This window comes from Bombus bifarius, unplaced genomic scaffold (assembly GCF_011952205.1).
Source record: "Bombus bifarius isolate JDL3187 unplaced genomic scaffold, Bbif_JDL3187 scf7180000009056_frag, whole genome shotgun sequence".
NCBI classification, from domain to species: domain Eukaryota; kingdom Metazoa; phylum Arthropoda; class Insecta; order Hymenoptera; family Apidae; genus Bombus; species Bombus bifarius.
The window spans coordinates 1,635-18,010 of NW_022884870.1; the positions used below are offsets into that span (position 1 = coordinate 1,635).

The 16,376-nt window shown below is 52.0% G+C and overlaps 3 protein-coding genes across 3 annotated transcripts; 1 reads left to right on the forward strand and 2 right to left on the reverse strand.

The window, feature by feature from the left end:
- Positions 1–374: 374 nt before the first annotated feature.
- LOC117213401 lies at positions 375–3,792 on the forward strand. The gene is made up of 5 exons (XM_033458749.1): positions 375–896; positions 1,024–1,149; positions 1,227–1,434; positions 1,612–3,704; positions 3,787–3,792. The coding sequence occupies exons 1-5, from the start codon at positions 375–377 to the stop codon at positions 3,790–3,792; spliced, it is 2,955 nt and encodes a 984-aa protein (XP_033314640.1).
- A 1,451-nt stretch (positions 3,793–5,243) lies between these two features.
- LOC117213402 lies at positions 5,244–7,498 on the reverse strand. The gene is made up of 3 exons (XM_033458751.1): positions 7,388–7,498; positions 6,527–7,138; positions 5,244–6,488 (listed from the first exon to the last, which is right to left on the reverse strand). The coding sequence occupies exons 1-3, from the start codon at positions 7,496–7,498 to the stop codon at positions 5,244–5,246; spliced, it is 1,968 nt and encodes a 655-aa protein (XP_033314642.1).
- Positions 7,499–15,836: 8,338 nt separating this feature from the next.
- Positions 15,837–16,235, reverse strand: LOC117213403. Its single transcript, XM_033458752.1, has one exon. The coding sequence runs from the start codon at positions 16,233–16,235 to the stop codon at positions 15,837–15,839; it is 399 nt and encodes a 132-aa protein (XP_033314643.1).
- Between the last annotated feature and the right edge of the window lie 141 nt (positions 16,236–16,376).

Here is a 16,376-nt window from a genome sequence, read left to right on the forward strand (position 1 = left end):
AAACCAAATCCCTTCGCGAACGCATTCGGGAGGTCAAAAGAGCATCACTATGCCCCAACTGCCTCGAGAAAGGGCACACAACGAAGCATTGTTTCGCAAGATCATGTCGCGTATGCGGAGAACGACATCATACAATGCTGCATAGGACAAAACGCCATTCAGGGTCTCGTTCCAGCACGTCCAGCCCGAAATCTTCCCCATCAAATAGCCGATCCACAACACCTTCTTTGCCGCCCTACGTATCACCCACTCGTCGCAAAAAGCACACAACAGACCACAGATCGGAAACACCACGAACAGCCGCGTCTCCAAGTCCACCGCCCAGTGACAAACGAACACACAACCAATGACGCCGACGATCGACGACTCCGTTGATGACCGAACATATCAGACCAATAGCATCCGAATTACTGTCCAATGATCTAGTCATCACAGCGCAGATTAACATTTTGAATGATAAACAGCAACCAATCCGTCGTCGAGCGTTGCTCGACACCGGATCCAGTATGAATTTCATTACCGAGGAATTAGCAAAATCGCTAAAGATAAGGCAAAACAAATGTTCGGTCCCGATCGGAGCTCTAGATACCTTGACAACGACTTCTAAGCGACACATCACGACCACGATCACTTCCACTGACGGTACATACACGCGGACATTAACGTTCCTTGTCATTCCAACCATATCAACCTTCATTCCCAGCGAACCCATCGATCGTTCGACACTTGAGATACCAAAAAGTCTCAAATTGGCCGATCCACGATTTCATTTACCAGCTCCGATAGATGTACTACTAAGCTCAGGTTCAACACTCGCGTCGATGTGTGTGGGACAAGTCAACCTCACGCAGCCAGACGAGCCTGGACTGCGTCTGCAAAAGACGCGATTCGGATGGGTAATCGGGGGGAGTCCAACTTCCCAAACCGCGACAAACATATTTCACACATCCACGACGACCGTACAAGCAGACCTCGCGCGGTTTTGGGAAATCGATGAAGGACCCTCAATTAAACATATCTCAGAGGCAGATCGACGATACGAAGAACACTTCCAAGCCCACACCCGACGCACCAGCGAAGGACGATACATCGTCGCTCTACCTTTCAACGATCAGCTTCAGTCACTCGGATCCTCTAAAACGCTGGCGAGTAAACGACTCGCCTCACTCAATCGCCGATTCCAGCACGACAAACGCTTCGAATCAGAATATCGAACGGTAATACAGGAATACCTGGCGTTGGGACACATGACGAAGGTCAATGACAACCACTCCGACGACAACGGATACTATTTACCCCATCATGGCGTGACCAAAGCATCGAGTCAAACCACCAAACTCCGTGTAGTTTTCGACGGATCGGCACCAAGCACTACCGGAACCTCCCTAAACGATACACTTCACACAGGACCCAAGTTACAGGAAGATTTATTTTGTATATTAATTAGATTCCGCGCTCATCAATACGTACTCACTGGCGACATCGAGAAAATGTATCGGCAATTCCTCGTACGACCAGAGGATCGGAAATATCAAAGGATATTATGGCGCAGCGCGAGTGGAGAAACAGAAACATATGAGCTTAACACTGTAACGTTCGGTTTATCCGCAGCACCGTATCTAGCTATTCGGTGCCTCAAGCAACTGGCAGAGGACGAAGGACATCGATTTCCACGTGCAGCACAGGTACTGCAGCGGGATTTCTACGTCGACGACGCTCTCACCGGAGCTGAAACGAAGGACGAAGCCCTCACGCTCAGAACAGAACTCACCAATTTACTTCAACTGGCCGGCTTAAACATACGAAAATGGGCGTCAAACGATAATGACTTATTACACGGACTTTCCTTAGAAGAAACAAATCACCAACATTTTTTGGGCGACTCGCAAACCTTGAAGACGCTGGGGGTGTTTTGGAATTCATCCGACGACTCTATTCTTTACTCGGTCGAAGTCAAACCCACGCCCTCCCGAGTCACGAAACGAATCATCAGCTCGGAGATTGCAAAAATTTACGATCCGCTCGGTCTGCTCGCACCGGTGATTGTTCGGGCCAAGATGCTACTTCAACGAATATGGTCGTCGAAAATCGATTGGGATGAATCACTTCCGATCGAGTTACATATAGAGTGGGAAAGGTACTATGCCCAATTACCCTTATTAAACAACGTCAGGTTCCCACGCAAGGCAATAATCGAGTCCGCAATAGAAATTGAACTGCATGGTTTCTGCGATGCCAGCGAAAAGGCTTACGGAGCCTGTGTTTATCTCCGAACCCTTAACACCAACGGCCGTGTTTGGACCCAACTTTTAACCGCAAAATCGAAAGTCGCCCCCCTCAAGTGCCAGACCATTCCTCGGCTCGAGCTGAGCGGAGCACTCCTTCTTACGTCCCTGATGTCGACAGTACAACAAGCCCTATCACATAAAATTACTCGAACTATCTATTGGACCGATTCCACTATCGTCCTCCATTGGCTCAATACATCACCTCACACCCTTAAAACATTCGTCGCTAACAGAGTCTCCGAAATTCAAACAAAAACCAGCATCCGCGATTGGCGCCACGTTCCTACCGACGACAATCCGGCGGACTTAATATCACGCGGCCAAACACCCGAAGAGTTTCTGCGCCCAACCATCTGGCAGCACGGTCCTGCATGGCTCTACCAGTCGGAAGGCTATTGGCCGACATGGGATCTAACACCGCAAATTGAACTACCGGAGCAGAAAGGGGCGATTTGTCTGTCCGCAAACCCCTCCGATTACAGTTTGTTGCAAAGGTATTCATCCTGGCCCAAGTTGATACGAATCATAGCTCGTTGCCTCCGTTGGAAACAGAAAAAGAACCGAGCGGCACCCCTAACCGTTACCGAATTACGCATAACGCACAATAAGCTGATAAAATTGTTGCAAAACATCCATCTCTCCGAGGAAATTCGTACACTCCAAAAAGATCGGAACGCGGCGATAAAGGGTAAGCTCACGCGACTCAATCCATTCATAGACAAGGAAGGAATATTGCGAGTCGGGGGTCGACTCAGTCATTCGTCGATGACCTTCGCCCAGAAACATCCCATAGTATTACCTAAGTCATCCGTTACAACACGCATCATAGAACACGAGCACAAGATCCACATGCACTCCGGAACGCAGGCTACGTTATACGCAGTAAGACAAAGATACTGGCCCGTCGACGGTCGAAGTCAAGTATGGCGGGCGATCAAAGGCTGCGTCCGCTGCTGCCGCGCTCAACCACCGCCGGTAGAATACGTGATGGGTAATCTGCCGGAGGCGCGAGTAACGGAATCTCGCCCATTCACAAACGTCGGCGTCGATTACTGCGGGCCGTTCCACATCAAAGAAAAACGAGATCGTAACCGTCGTCAGATAAAGGTATACGTAGCCATTTTCGTATGCCTAGCAATTAAAGCGGTACACATCGAGCTTGTTGACGATCTCACTAGCGAAGCCTTCATCGCCGCTCTTCGCAGATTTATCGCTCGACGAGGGTATTGCTCCACCATCCATTCTGATAACGGCACCAACTTCAGAGGAGCAAGCAACGAATTACGAGAGCTTCATGATTTATTACAATCGGACGATCACAAAGAAAAAGTAACCGCATTTTTAGCCGACAAACAAATCGAATGGCGCTTCATTCCCCCTCATTCACCGCATTTCGGTGGGCTATGGGAAGCAGCGGTGAAGTCATTTAAACGCCACCTCAGGCGTGTAGCCGGCAACGAGTTACTCACCTCTGAACAATTGAATACTCTTATCATAGAAATAGAAGCAGTCCTCAATTCCCGCCCGCTAACTCTTATCTCCACCGATCCAAATGATCTCCTAGTCCTCACTCCCGGACATTTCCTCATTGGCGATTCACTAATGTGCTTACGTGATCGAGATTTCAGAGACATTCCATCGAACCGACTCTCCAGATGGCAGCATATCCAACAGCTTAAACAGCATTTTTGGAACCGCTGGCATAAGGAGTATTTGAACGAGCTAACCAACCGCAATAAGTGGAGCAAGGGTGGACACGGCATCCAAAAGAGCACAATCGTCATCCTCAGAGAGGACAACGTTCCCTCCATGCATTGGCCTCTGGGCCGAGTTATCAAGGTTCATCCAGGCGCCGATGGTGTCATCCGGACAGCTACAGTTCAGACGGCAAAGAGCGTTTTGGATCGGGCCGTCAAAAGGCTTGTCCCACTGCCAATTCAACCCGATTTAGAGAAACCCGAACAACTAGCCACCGAGACGAACTAAGATGGGAACTTCAACCTAACTTGATCGGTACCCTCTCAACGGGGGGAGAATGTTACGCCATGCGGCTTACCATAGATCATATTCTTAACTGTCGTTCGCGGCACTATAATGTCGCAGATGGATCGTCGCGGCTGCCCGGCAAACAAACATTGTAGTGGCAAGCGCATGGTTCATTAAGCAGGGCGACCTCCAGAAACGTCGATTCGTGGCCGTTATTTTACCTCGCGTAAAAGAATGTGGCGTGGTCCGAACGTAGTGGGGGTCGCCTTCCATAAAAAGCGGGAAAAATCGAAAGGCGAGCAGAACTCTTCGAGAAGCCGAACCGTCAACACATCTCTTATATCGCGCATTACTTAACAAGCAAAACGCAGTTACATTTCTTTTTGTTGTTCTCTTTATGTCTTCCTAGTTGATAATTTGTTAAAATAAACGTTAATTTATTTGTGTTAATTCTGTGGAATTCATTGAACTACCCTTATTATCCTAATCGAAATAAGGGAATCGATCAGTTCGTGGCGTCGATTATTTAATCGTAACGGGAACTTACAACTCTCGTTGACGTGATATCTCGCGATCGCGTCTCTCCGCGAACGATCGAAACAACCATCGTGGTGGATAGATGACTGTGAGCGTGAGAAAAACCTAGCTTGTTTTATTACAGGGCTATTCGGATTTTCCTAATGGGTGCATACCCGCTTTCTCCGTGTTTTAAGTGCGACTAATAAACCCAAGGACCTCTCTAAAAACCGACTGTGTCTCGAGAATATTTTTAAGCTTTAGAAATTCTTCAAGACAAACGGGTTGAAGACACAGGGCGAAACAATACAGGGAAATGAAAGTTATGGTGGGTCCTTAAGTTTATTGAGGATCGAAGTGACGTTACGCAGGTCGGTTGTTGTCCGGTCGCCCGGGCTGGCGTGCAGATGTTTTAGGCGGCGTAACATCCTCCCCCCGTTGAGAGGGCACCGATCAAATTCTGGCTGTGGAGTCAGGTGTGTCGTTGGTGACCTCCTTCGCTCCGTGTGGACGTTCGGCCTCGTCTGGATCTGGGTGGATGGGCAAGGGGACCAGTCTTTTGACACCGCAGTCGAGGATGCTTGTTGCCGCCTGCGCGGTAGCGGTCCGGATGATTCCGTCGGCTCCTGGATGGATCTTGATTACGCGGCCCAAAGGCCACTGCATAGAGGGTACGTTATCCTCCCTGAGGATTACTACGGTGCCTTCACGAATGTTATGTTTGCCCTTGTCCCATTTGTTGCGGCGGGTTAGCTCATTTAGGTATTCTCGATACCATCTGCTCCAGCAGTGCTGCTTAATCTGGTGAATGCGCTGCCAACTGGATAGCCGGCCTGATGGAACTGTCCTGAAATCACGCTCCCGTAAACTGGTTAGTGTGTCACCGATCAGAAAATGTCCGGGAGTGAGGACAGGAGGATCTTTCGGATCGGATGAGATGGGAGTCAGTGGGCGTGAATTGAGAATGGCTTCAATTTCGATCACAAGGGTGTTGAGGTGCTCAAAGGTCAGGAGCTCCGTGCCGACCACGCGGATGAGATGGCGTTTGAACGCTTTAACCGCGGCTTCCCATAAGCCGCCAAAATGTGGTGAGTTCGGAGGATTAAAACGCCATTGTATTTGTCGGTCGGCGAGAAAATTCTGTACCCTATCCTGGTGGTCGTCGGACTGCAATAGGGTCCGGAGTTCTTGCAGCTGCCGATTAGCCCCGACGAAATTGGTGCCGTTGTCGGTGAGGATCGTTGCGCAGTATCCTCGCCGCGAGATGAAACGGCGTAGCGCGGCCAAGAAGGCGTCGGTGGTTAGGTCGCTGACTAACTCTACGTGGACCGCCTTTGTCGCCAGACAAACGAATATGGCGGCGTACGTCTTGATTTTACGTCGGTTGCGGTCCCTCCTCTCCTTGATGTAGAATGGGCCGCAGTAGTCGATTCCGACGTTCGTGAACGGCCGCGATTCGGTAATACGCGCCTCTGGCAAATCACCCATCAAGTATTCCACTGGTGGAGGGTTGGCTCTGCAGCATCGGACGCACCTTCTGAGAGTGCGCCATACCTGGCTACGACCGTCGATCGGCCAATAGCGCAGTCTCACCGCGTATAGTGTAGCTTGTGTCCCTGTGTGATGATTGTTCCGGTGCTCTTGCTCTATAATTAGCTCTGTCACCGGGGATTTCGGTAGGATGATCGGGTGTTTTGGCTGAAGGGTATGGCGGAGTTGGTTAGTCGTCCTCTTACCCGGAGTAGCCCATCTTCGTCGAGGAAGGGGTTTAATGGCTGTAGTTTCCCTCCAACATCCTCGCTTCGATTTTTCTGGAGGATCCGAATTTCAGGCGCGAAACGACTGGATTGTAATATTTTTATTAGTCTGTTGTGCGCTGCAGTCAGTTCGTCTGTGGTGAGATGGGCAGATAGGTGTTGCTTATGTCTCCATCGAAGACACCGGGCGACGATTCTTATTAGTCTTGGCCAAGACGAGTAACGATGGCGGAGTGTGTTGTCGCTAATATTCGTCCTCAGACAGATCGTCTTCTTTTGCTCCGGGAGGTCGACTACCGGTGTCGGGCTCCAGACCGGCCAATAGTTTTCGCTTTGCAGGAGCCACCTTGGATCGTTTTTCCAAATGGACGGACATAGGAATTCCTTGGGCGTCTTGCCTCGGGAGATGAGATCCGCTGGATTATCGTCGGTAGGCACATGACGCCAGTCGGAGGTATTGGTCTTGGTCTGTATCTCAGCGACTCGATTCGCCACAAATGTTTTCAAGGTGTGCGACGAAGACCTGATCCAATGGAGCACGATGGTGGAGTCAGTCCAGTATACTATCCGCGATATCTTGGTCGCCAGGGCCTGTCGTATTGACGAAATCAAGAACGTCAAAATAAGTTAATTCGAGCTTAATTCGAGACGTGGTATGGACAGCGATTTGAGCGGCGCTACCTTCGACCGCGCCGTGAGGAGTCGAGTCCAAATATTGTTCTTTCGGTCCGTCGTCCGCACGTAGACGCACGCCCCATATGCCCTTTCGCTAGCGTCACAGAATCCGCGTAGCTCAATTTTCGTTGCGGATTCAATGATGGTCTTCCGAGGGAACCTTACCACATTTAACAACGGCAATTGGGTGTGGTATTTGATCCATTCTGTGTGTACGTCTGTCGGAAGGGATTCGTCTCGATCTACCTTCAATGTCCAGACTTGTTGCAAAATCATTTTTGCTCGAACGATTACCGGCGCGAGCAATCCCAGTGGATCATAGATTTGTGCGATGACTGAACTGATTGATCGCTTTGTGACTCGGGAAGTGTCACTGATCGTCTTGACCGAATAGAGTATGGCATCGTCGGCTGAATCCCAAAAGACGCCGAGTGTTTTTAACGTGGATGACTCACCGAGATGTAATTTCTGGTTGGTGTCTTCTTCAGGTAGCCCTCGTAGCAGATCCCGATCGTTTGATGCCCATTTGCGGATATTTAGACCGGCTAGCTTAAGTAATTTCGTGAGATCATTCCTGACTGATAAGGCTTCGTCCTTCGTATCGGCTCCGGTCAACGCATCGTCGACATAGAAGTCTCGCCGCAGGATCTGCGCTGCTCTCGGAAATCAAGGTCCCTCGTCTTCTGCCAACTGTTTGAGACATCGGATGGCCAGATACGGGGCTGCGGATAGACCGAACGTTACGGTGTTGAGTCGGTATGTTTCGATCTCTCCGTTGTCGGCACGCCACAGAATCTTTTGATAAGGACGATCTTCTGGACGTAGGATGAATTGACGGTACATTTTCTCGATGTCGCCGGTAAGGACATATTGAAATGACCGGAATCTCAATAGGATGTTTCTCAGGTCTTCTTGTAATTTCGGGTCCGTATGAAGGGCGTCGTTTAGAGACACTCCCGTGGTACTTGATGCTGAGCCGTCGAACACAACCCGGAGCTTGGTGGTGTCGCTCGATTCCTTGATCACGCCGTGATGTGGTAAATAATATCCGTAGCCGGTGGCGTGATCCGTGTTGATCTTCGTCATTGACCCAAGTCTAAATATTCTTGGATCACAGCACTATACGCGGTTTCATATTGTTTGTCGCGTTGGAATCGACGATGAAGAGAGGCGAGCCTGCTCATTGCAGCGGCCTTCGATGACCCGAGTGAGGAAAGCTTTTCGTTGAATGATAATGCAACGATGTATCTGCCTTCCTTGGTTCGTCGGACATGGTTTCGGAAATGTTCTTCACATAGTCGTTCAGATTCCGAAAGATGAGTAGTGGCCGGTCCCTCGTCGATCTCCCAAAACCGTGCGAGGTCCCCTTGCAGAGCCGTTGTGGTTGCGTGGAACGTATTTATCGCGGTTTGGGACGTTGGACTCCCCCCGATTACCCAGCCGAGCCGTGTTTTTTGTAGACGTAGTTCAGGTTCGCCTGGTTGCGCCAGATTGACCTGCCCTATGCACAGCGACGCAAATGTTGATCCGGTACTAAGTAAGACATCGATCGGGGCTGGGCAATGGAAGTGTGGATCGGCTAATTGAATATTTCTGGGTAATCCCAGACTCGAGGGGTCGATGGGCTCGCTTGGTATGAAAGTCGACATGGCCGGGATAACAAGAAATCTCAATGTTTTCTTATACTTGCCGTCCGTCGACGTGATTGTGGCCGTGGTGTATCGTTTTGCCGTTGTGCTCAAATTGTCGAGGGCTCCGATCTGGATCGCACATCTCCTTTGTTTTATACCGAGGGAATTCGCGAGCTTGTCGGTCATGAAGTTCATGCTCGTCCCAGTGTCGAGTAAGGCTCGGGCTCGGATTGGTTGTACCTGTTTGTTCAAAACCTTGATCTGTGCTGTGGCCAGCAGATCATGATGCAGAGGGCTGTGGGGAGATGTGTTTGTTAGTCCGATCTCCCTTGCTGTCGTAGTCTCGGACAGTCAGTTTTGCCCCGGTTGGGACTTGGACGAGGAGGTAGGGGTGGTGTTCTTGATCCGGGCTGAGCGTGACTCATACGAGGCATGCCCTTTCGTACCTCTTGGAGCTGAAGATGTATGTTTCCGTGAAGTGTCGGATGTTCGTCTCGACTTGTGGGACGACCGCGATTTCGATGATCCAGATGGTGATTGTTCGGTGGAGGCTCGCTTGTGTGATGAACGACTACCCGACGACCGACCGCTCGGTGCGCGACTGCCCGACGTCCGACCGCTCGATGAGCAACTGTCCGACGACCGACTGCTCGGCGACCAATCGCTTGCCGATCGACCGCTCGACGATCGACCGCTCGAAGATCGACCGCTCGACGACCGTGAGTCTACCTGGGTTTGTTCGCGGTGTAGGTAAGTATGGTGTCGGTGACCGCAGATACGACACGAACCCGATGTACTCTGTGTCGGCGAATGTCCTCTGCCTAGGCAATTTATACACAACGATGCCTTCTTCACGATCTGAAAACGTTTGGTCGATGATTTGGCCTTGAAGATTTTACAGTGTCTGATATCGTGAGGTCCGTTGCAGGTCGGACACACTACCGTTCTGCTGGTTGTAGCAAGGGTTCGCCCATGCGGTATGCTTGTTCGCTGACTGTGGTGTTTGTGGATTGACTCTTTTGATTCCTTCGCTCTAGAGAGGAATTGAGTCCCGTTCGCCCGTGTTTTGAGAAAGTGTATCAGATGCTGATAGGATGGCACCTGCTGGCGGGGCAGTGTGCGTTGCCATTTACGCAGGCTGGACGAGGGCAATTTCGACGCGATCAATTCGATAATCGCTATATTTGATGTGACGGGCCCTTTTAGGTGTTCGAGCGCCTTTAGATTTACGCTGATGGTTTCCAAAAAATCCTCTAGGGCTTGTGGAGTTTCCTTTTTGATTTCCGGATAGTTGCGCATCAAATTCCAATGGCGCATGCAGATTTGGAGGGGGCAATTGAACTTATCCGTCAGTGTGTCAAGCGCGATGGGATAGTTGGCCTCTGTGAGTACTAATGACTGGATACTCTGTGCGGCCCGTCCAGTTATAGATGAGCGTAGATGCTGGAACTTTGGATATTCGGCAAACTTTCGTTACGGTCCACTATGGATGAGAACGTGTCGTAGAAATAGGTTCAGTTCTCGAGGGCACCGTCGAATTGGGGCACGCGGACCTCTGGAAAGGTGGTCGGCTCTGGTTTCCGGCATGTCTCGCCTGTTTTTGTTGTCGACGGGGTTGTTGCTGACATTTGCTCAAAGAGACCTAGGAACCGCACGTCAAGCTCCCGATGCTCTTGCGACAACGAAGCTACACGCGCATCTTCCCCCTCATCTAACCCATCTAACTCTTCTTGAACCGCGAGTATCCTCCTCCAAAGTTCATCGAACGAGCTGCGGCAAGATGTTAGGAAGATTCTGTTTGCCTTCCCAGACGCTTCGTATTCATCGAGTTCGCGCTTTATGGTTGCAAGTCGACCGGCTAGGTCATAATTTTGTCCTCCGTCCACACTCAAAATACTATCTAGATGCTATAATTAGGGATTCAATTTTATAATACGTTGCCTCACTTTCCATCACTGCTTTCCTACTATCAGTCACTTGAACTGTAATATAAACCAGTCTTTTATTTCCAATACTATTCTGCATACCATTTATCAGGAACAATACATTTTATTTGTTAATCTAACAAGATGCGAAGTTCCTCATTTGTCCTAATATCAATCAATGGATAAGTGAATTGAAATCTGTGAAAATAATGTAATATCGGAAAATAAGGATAGAAATTTTTTCCCGATTACTTGCAACTTATTAATATTAAGTTGAATATACATATATAAATTGGACAGGAAACGATATTTATTTAACGGAAACTAAATGCAATACTCGTATCTATATCAAATAACTTTACAGTTATTTGACCACTCTCGTCACAACGAATCTAACACACACACACACACACTCTCTCTCTCTAACAACTCTATCAATTCTCACAACTCTACTCTTCGACGACTCGATACCTCTAACGACTCTACCCTTCGACGACTCAATTAGCTCTGATTCTCGCAACACGCACACTTTTCGACTCGCCTTGCGTAGCGAAACCGTCCTTCTTCTAACGTTGTCTATTGTTTCCCTCATACCTATGTAAGAACTACCAACTACATGCCTTTAGTCACGTAGGCACTCTTAAATGTAAACGAACCACAGAAACACGACGTACACGGTTTTTCTATTTTCAACTGATTTCTAATTCGAATTACTTTACGATATTACAATAAGTATCTAGTAATACGACTTCCGAACCGATGTAATTATTGCAATGATTGTTAAATTTCAAAACAATTTCCTATCCATGTTAAACATATTACGTATATGTGCATGTCTAGTATTTCGATTAGTTGCTCTACTTGCGGTAGTTCGCCATTCTGGATCATCTAGACTCAACAAAGATGCATTCAATTTATGCATGCCTTAAAACGCTCTGTAGCGGCACAATAGTTAGAATTTGCTTCAAACCATGTTGTTGTTTTGCTTCGGAATATCAAGAGGTATTGTAAGGAATTATAAGCTCCGGGCAAAACAATGGTGCCGCTACATGTAACCGTAAAACAAGACGAATTTGTATCTTTTGGCCTTCTTCTGACGATAATGAATAAACGAATAAGATCTGTTCGCGACAAGATCTGTTTCAAATTCACTAACGAGTACACATATTGGTAGTCTCATTATTCGATCCCCTACAGCTCTTATTAAGGAAGATAGAGGCCTGTGACAGTATTCAGCTTGGCCAACTTTGAACAGGGCATATTGATAAGCCAGAGTAACTCACATACAAATTTTTTTTTTCTTTTTTTTTACGTGGAGAAATCCTCATGGACACTCCGCTGTTCCAGTAATTGCGTAACAGCAGAGTAGTGTCGGACTCTTACCGACTAAAGCTCCACGATGACCACCCGACGCGTATGACAGGGATGCTCCAGGATTCTCTTATGAATTAACTTCATTTGCACCCACTTCACGCGTTCTCTAGTTCGAGCCGGCTATTGAGTAGGCGTTAGGTGGATGTCGTTGCTCCTAGTGCTGTCACTTCTTCTGGTCGTAGTCCGTTGGGGTGGAGGCGGGGCGGCTCTGGGTCGTCTGACTGCCATCCTTCTCCATCGTCTTATCCTGCAGGGTTGAGAGTTTTTCTTTCTCTCCCTTTCCGCTCGCTCCTTCGCGAGCATAACTCGCTCGCAGAAGAGGCGGACGGTCTCGTATTCCTGTGATCCTCTCAACATCGCTTCCACAATCGCTGAGGGGGTCAACGTTTCTCCTACGGCGTGCCACAGGGTGTAGCGGAGCAGCTCCCACGCCGGACAGAGCTCCAGGGTGTGCTGCGCTGTGTCCCTGCCCTCTCCGCAGTGGTGGCAGATGTCTGTCGTATCTCGCCGTTTTCTCTTCAGGAACTCGCCGAACACGCCGTGTCCGGTGAGTACTTGTGTCATCCTGAATGTGAGTGGGAGGCCGTGGCGGCTCCTCCATGCCTCCCAGTTTGGTAGGCCCGCATCCGCGCCTCGGTGTTCGCTTCTCCCGTTGATCAGTTGGGATCGCCACAGGTTCCATGTGTCCTCTTCGACGGTTCCTGTGTCGTTTGAAGCCGCCTGCTCGGTGGGGTCTTCTCCCGGGAGCCATTCTCTCCGGCGGGTGTATCTCTTTTTGAGCGCCAGCGCCCGCAGCTCCCACGGGGGGGACGCGGCTAGGGTGGACGCCGACGCGTGCGACACCGTCCGGTATCCCCTAATGATTCTGATGGCGGTCATTCTGTGCAGTCTTCTCAGGAGCAGAATGCTGCGACGGCTTGCCATCAGGTCGTCCGCCCATACTGGGGCCCCCACATACATCACTCGTGACCGAACGACGCCCTCGTAAAGTCGGCGCACCGCGTCTCCGGCCCCGCCGATGTTCGGTAGTAGACCGCACAGGGCATTGGCAGCCGCTGACACCTTCGGGATCAGTGAGTCGAAGTGTGGCTCGAACGTCCACTGGCTGTCGAGGGTGAGTCCCAGATACTTCATCTGTGATCCCACCCGGACGGTTTTACCTGCCATGTTTATGCATAGGCCGGGCGGTGGTGTCCCTCGCCTCTTCCTGTCAAAGAACCAGGTGGCCTCCGACTTCGCAGGGGAGACTCTCAGGCCCAGTTCGTTCACGGCACGGGTCGCATAGGCCGTTGCGATTCCGCCAATGCGCAGCGTCTCGTGCCAGCCACGACCCTCGACCAGGATTAGGGTGTCGTCCGCATAGCATACTATGGCCGCGCCTGGGGGTAGCGGGCATCGTAGTACCTCGTCGTACGCAACGTTCCATAGTATGGGGCCCAGCACCGAGCCCTGCGGGACGCCACGCTCAACGGATCGCTTTTCCTCTCCTTCCTTACTGGTGTAACACACCCACCTGTCGTCGAGGTAGGCTCGTATCAATCGGACGAGGTAGCTGGGAACCTCGAAGTGCTCCAGGGCCGTCACAATCCTGTCCCATGGCATGGTGTTGAACGCATTGACGATGTCCAGGGAAACCGCCAGCGCCACGCCTTTCCGGGAGACCATGTCCTCCGCAATCGCTCGTACGCGTCTGACCGCGTCAATCCTCGAGCGCCCCTTCCGGAAGCCGTACTGGCTTTCGTGCAAACCTGGCACTTGGCCCGCTATGTGTCGTTCCAACCGGGCGGCGACTACCCTCTCGAGTAGTTTGCCGACCTCGTCAAGTAGGCATATCGGCCGGTACGCTGACGGCGAGGTCGTCGGTCGGCCCTCTTTATGGAGCAGGACCAGCCTCGCCGTCCGCCACGCCCGGAGGTAGACTCCCTCCCTCAGGCATCTTGTGAAGAGGTGCCGGAGTCTGGGAGCCGTGACCCCCATCACTTCCCCCCAGATCCGGCCAGGGATTCCGTCCGGGCCCGGTGCCACGTTGCGGGCGGACATTCTTCTGGTTGCCTCACATATCTCCTCCTCCGTGACTTCCCAGTCGTCCCTCCATTCCAGCGGTCGTGTCGTTTCCCGTGGCCGTTCCGCCGCTCTGTTTTCTTGTGGGGGAAAGAGCGTTCCGGTGATCCGCGTCAGCAGCGCAGGTTCCATTTCCGCCGTAGTCAGGGGGTCCTTCGCGCGTAGTTTCTGTGTCACCGTCCTGTATGGCCTCCCCCATGGGTCCGACTCGACTGTTTCGACCAGTTCGGACCAGGCACGGTCCTTCGCTTTTTTAATTTCCCTTTGTAGCGAGCGCCGTAGCGCGCGGTACGTCCGGTAGCGCAAGGAGACTTCTTCTTCGTCGCGTCGTCGCCAGCGGCGGGCCCTTAGGTACTGTCTTCGAGCCCGGACACATCTCGTCCTCAGTTCCGCGATGTCGGGGTTCCACCAGTAAACTGCTCTGCTTCGCACCGTGCCCGGTGTGGCTCGTGGCATGGATGCGTCGCAGATTGCTATCATGGCTTGGCGGAGGTTCTCGGCCTCCTCTTCCACGTCTGCTTCGGTCGTCGTTGTTGAGGCCTCCCAGCTCCAAGCTGTTGCTATAGCAGCCGCCTGGAGTAGATCTTCATTCCTCTCCTTTATTTTCCATCTAGGTGGTGGGCGAGCGTGTCTCCCCCTCGGCGGGCCGCGCCCGTCGTTTGTCGTCGGCATTCCAGGTCCAGGTGCGTCCACCTCCATGAATATGTAGAGGTGGTCCGACAGCGTCTCGACCCCTTCGGCCACTCTCCAGCCTGAGATCCGCCTGAATGCCTCGGGGGAGGCCCATGTTATGTCAACAATGGAGCTCCCTCTGCACGTCACGCAGGTACTGGTCGAGCCCCTGTTCACTAACAGAAGTCCAAGTCCCGCGGCCCAGTTTGATAGCATGCGGCCGCTCGCGTTGGTCCTGGCGTTCCCCCATTCCGTGGAGTGTGCGTTGAAGTCTCCCAGGACGAGCACTTGTCGGGGGAGTCGTCGCCTGACGCAGTCGCCAACTCCGTCTAGGAATTCTTCGAACGCTGCCCGTCCGCTGTTAGGTGACACGTACACCCCCACCACCATCATCCCTGCCCACTCGACCGCGGCATACCCGTTGCCGCGTTCCAGCAGGGCTCCGTGGGCGTACGCCCCGGGCGTTGATGTCCAGGTGACGGCAACCATTCCGTCCGTGTCTCCGACCCACTCCGGGGCATCCAGAACTCTGTATGGTTCCGCCACCACCGCTAGGGCGACCGTGCTCTCCCGGATGGTTTGGTGGAGCAGGTATTGTGCTCGCCTTGACCTTCCCAGGTTAGTCTGGAGGATGCGCATTCTCAATTCTTTGGTGTTCTTTCCTTGTTTGTGGCTTCCTCCGTGCCTACCTCCTTGTTCGCGCTCTTAGGGTCGCTTTGCGACGGGGAGCCTTTCGCGCTGCCTCTTGCAGCCTTTCTTCGTGGGGGCGCAGGCCGGTCCCCCCATCCTGTGCACCGACGGTGCTCCAAGCGCCTCGCAGAGCAGGCATTTCGGGCTCGCAGTAGTGCATGCTGTCGCCTGGTGCTCTGGTTCGCCGCATCTGAAGCACAGGTGCCCCTTGTCCTCCTTGGCGGTGCAGGTCTTCCCCGTGTGTCCTATCCCAAGGCACCTCTAGCACTGTAACGGTCTCCGTTCGATGGCTTCGACCTTCGCCGTCGACCAGCCTATGGCGACCTTTCCAGCCTGGGCCAGTTTCCTCACTGCACTGGCAGGGCCTCGTATCCATACGGTGCCAAGACCGTTCCGGGCGGGGCGGATTTCTCTCAGCCGTATGTCCTCCGGCTTGCAGGCGCTCTCCCTCGCCAGGGTGTTCTGGATTTCCGCCTTGGTGGCCGCTATGTCTATCAGGGACACCCTTGCCTCCGCGGCTCGGAAGGGGGTCGCCACGCGGACCTCGTTCGGGTCCAGAGCCCGCGTCAGCTGTGCTGCGAGCGCTGCGGCCTTCTCCCTTCCCTGGTCCTCAGGGACCTCTAAGATGACACCTCCGGTGATGGTCTTCCGCATCCTCATCGTGTTGATGCCGAGATCGGTCAGGGAGACACTGTCCTTGGCCGCAGCCACCACTTCCGCGTAGGATTGGCTCGATTTGTCCGTCAGGGTGATTGTTACCGCTGACGTTCGCGGTGCGCGCGGGAGGGGCCCCCTGCCTCC

Coding starts and splice junctions, on each gene's coding strand:
- LOC117213401 (XM_033458749.1), top strand. CDS start 375: ATGACCGAACATATCAGACCAATAGCATCCGAATTACTGTCCAATGAT. Junction 1,150..1,226: donor ATCCTCTAAAACGCTGGCGA/GTAAACGACTCG, acceptor ACGGTAATACAG/GAATACCTGGCGTTGGGACA. Junction 1,435..1,611: donor GTTACAGGAAGATTTATTTT/GTATATTAATTA, acceptor GTTTATCCGCAG/CACCGTATCTAGCTATTCGG.
- LOC117213402 (XM_033458751.1), bottom strand. CDS start 7,498: ATGATTTTGCAACAAGTCTGGACATTGAAGGTAGATCGAGACGAATCC. Junction 7,139..7,387: donor AATTGCCGTTGTTAAATGTG/GTAAGGTTCCCT, acceptor TCAATACGACAG/GCCCTGGCGACCAAGATATC. Junction 6,489..6,526: donor ACGAAGATGGGCTACTCCGG/GTAAGAGGACGA, acceptor CATACCCTTCAG/CCAAAACACCCGATCATCCT.
- LOC117213403 (XM_033458752.1), bottom strand. CDS start 16,235: ATGAGGATGCGGAAGACCATCACCGGAGGTGTCATCTTAGAGGTCCCT.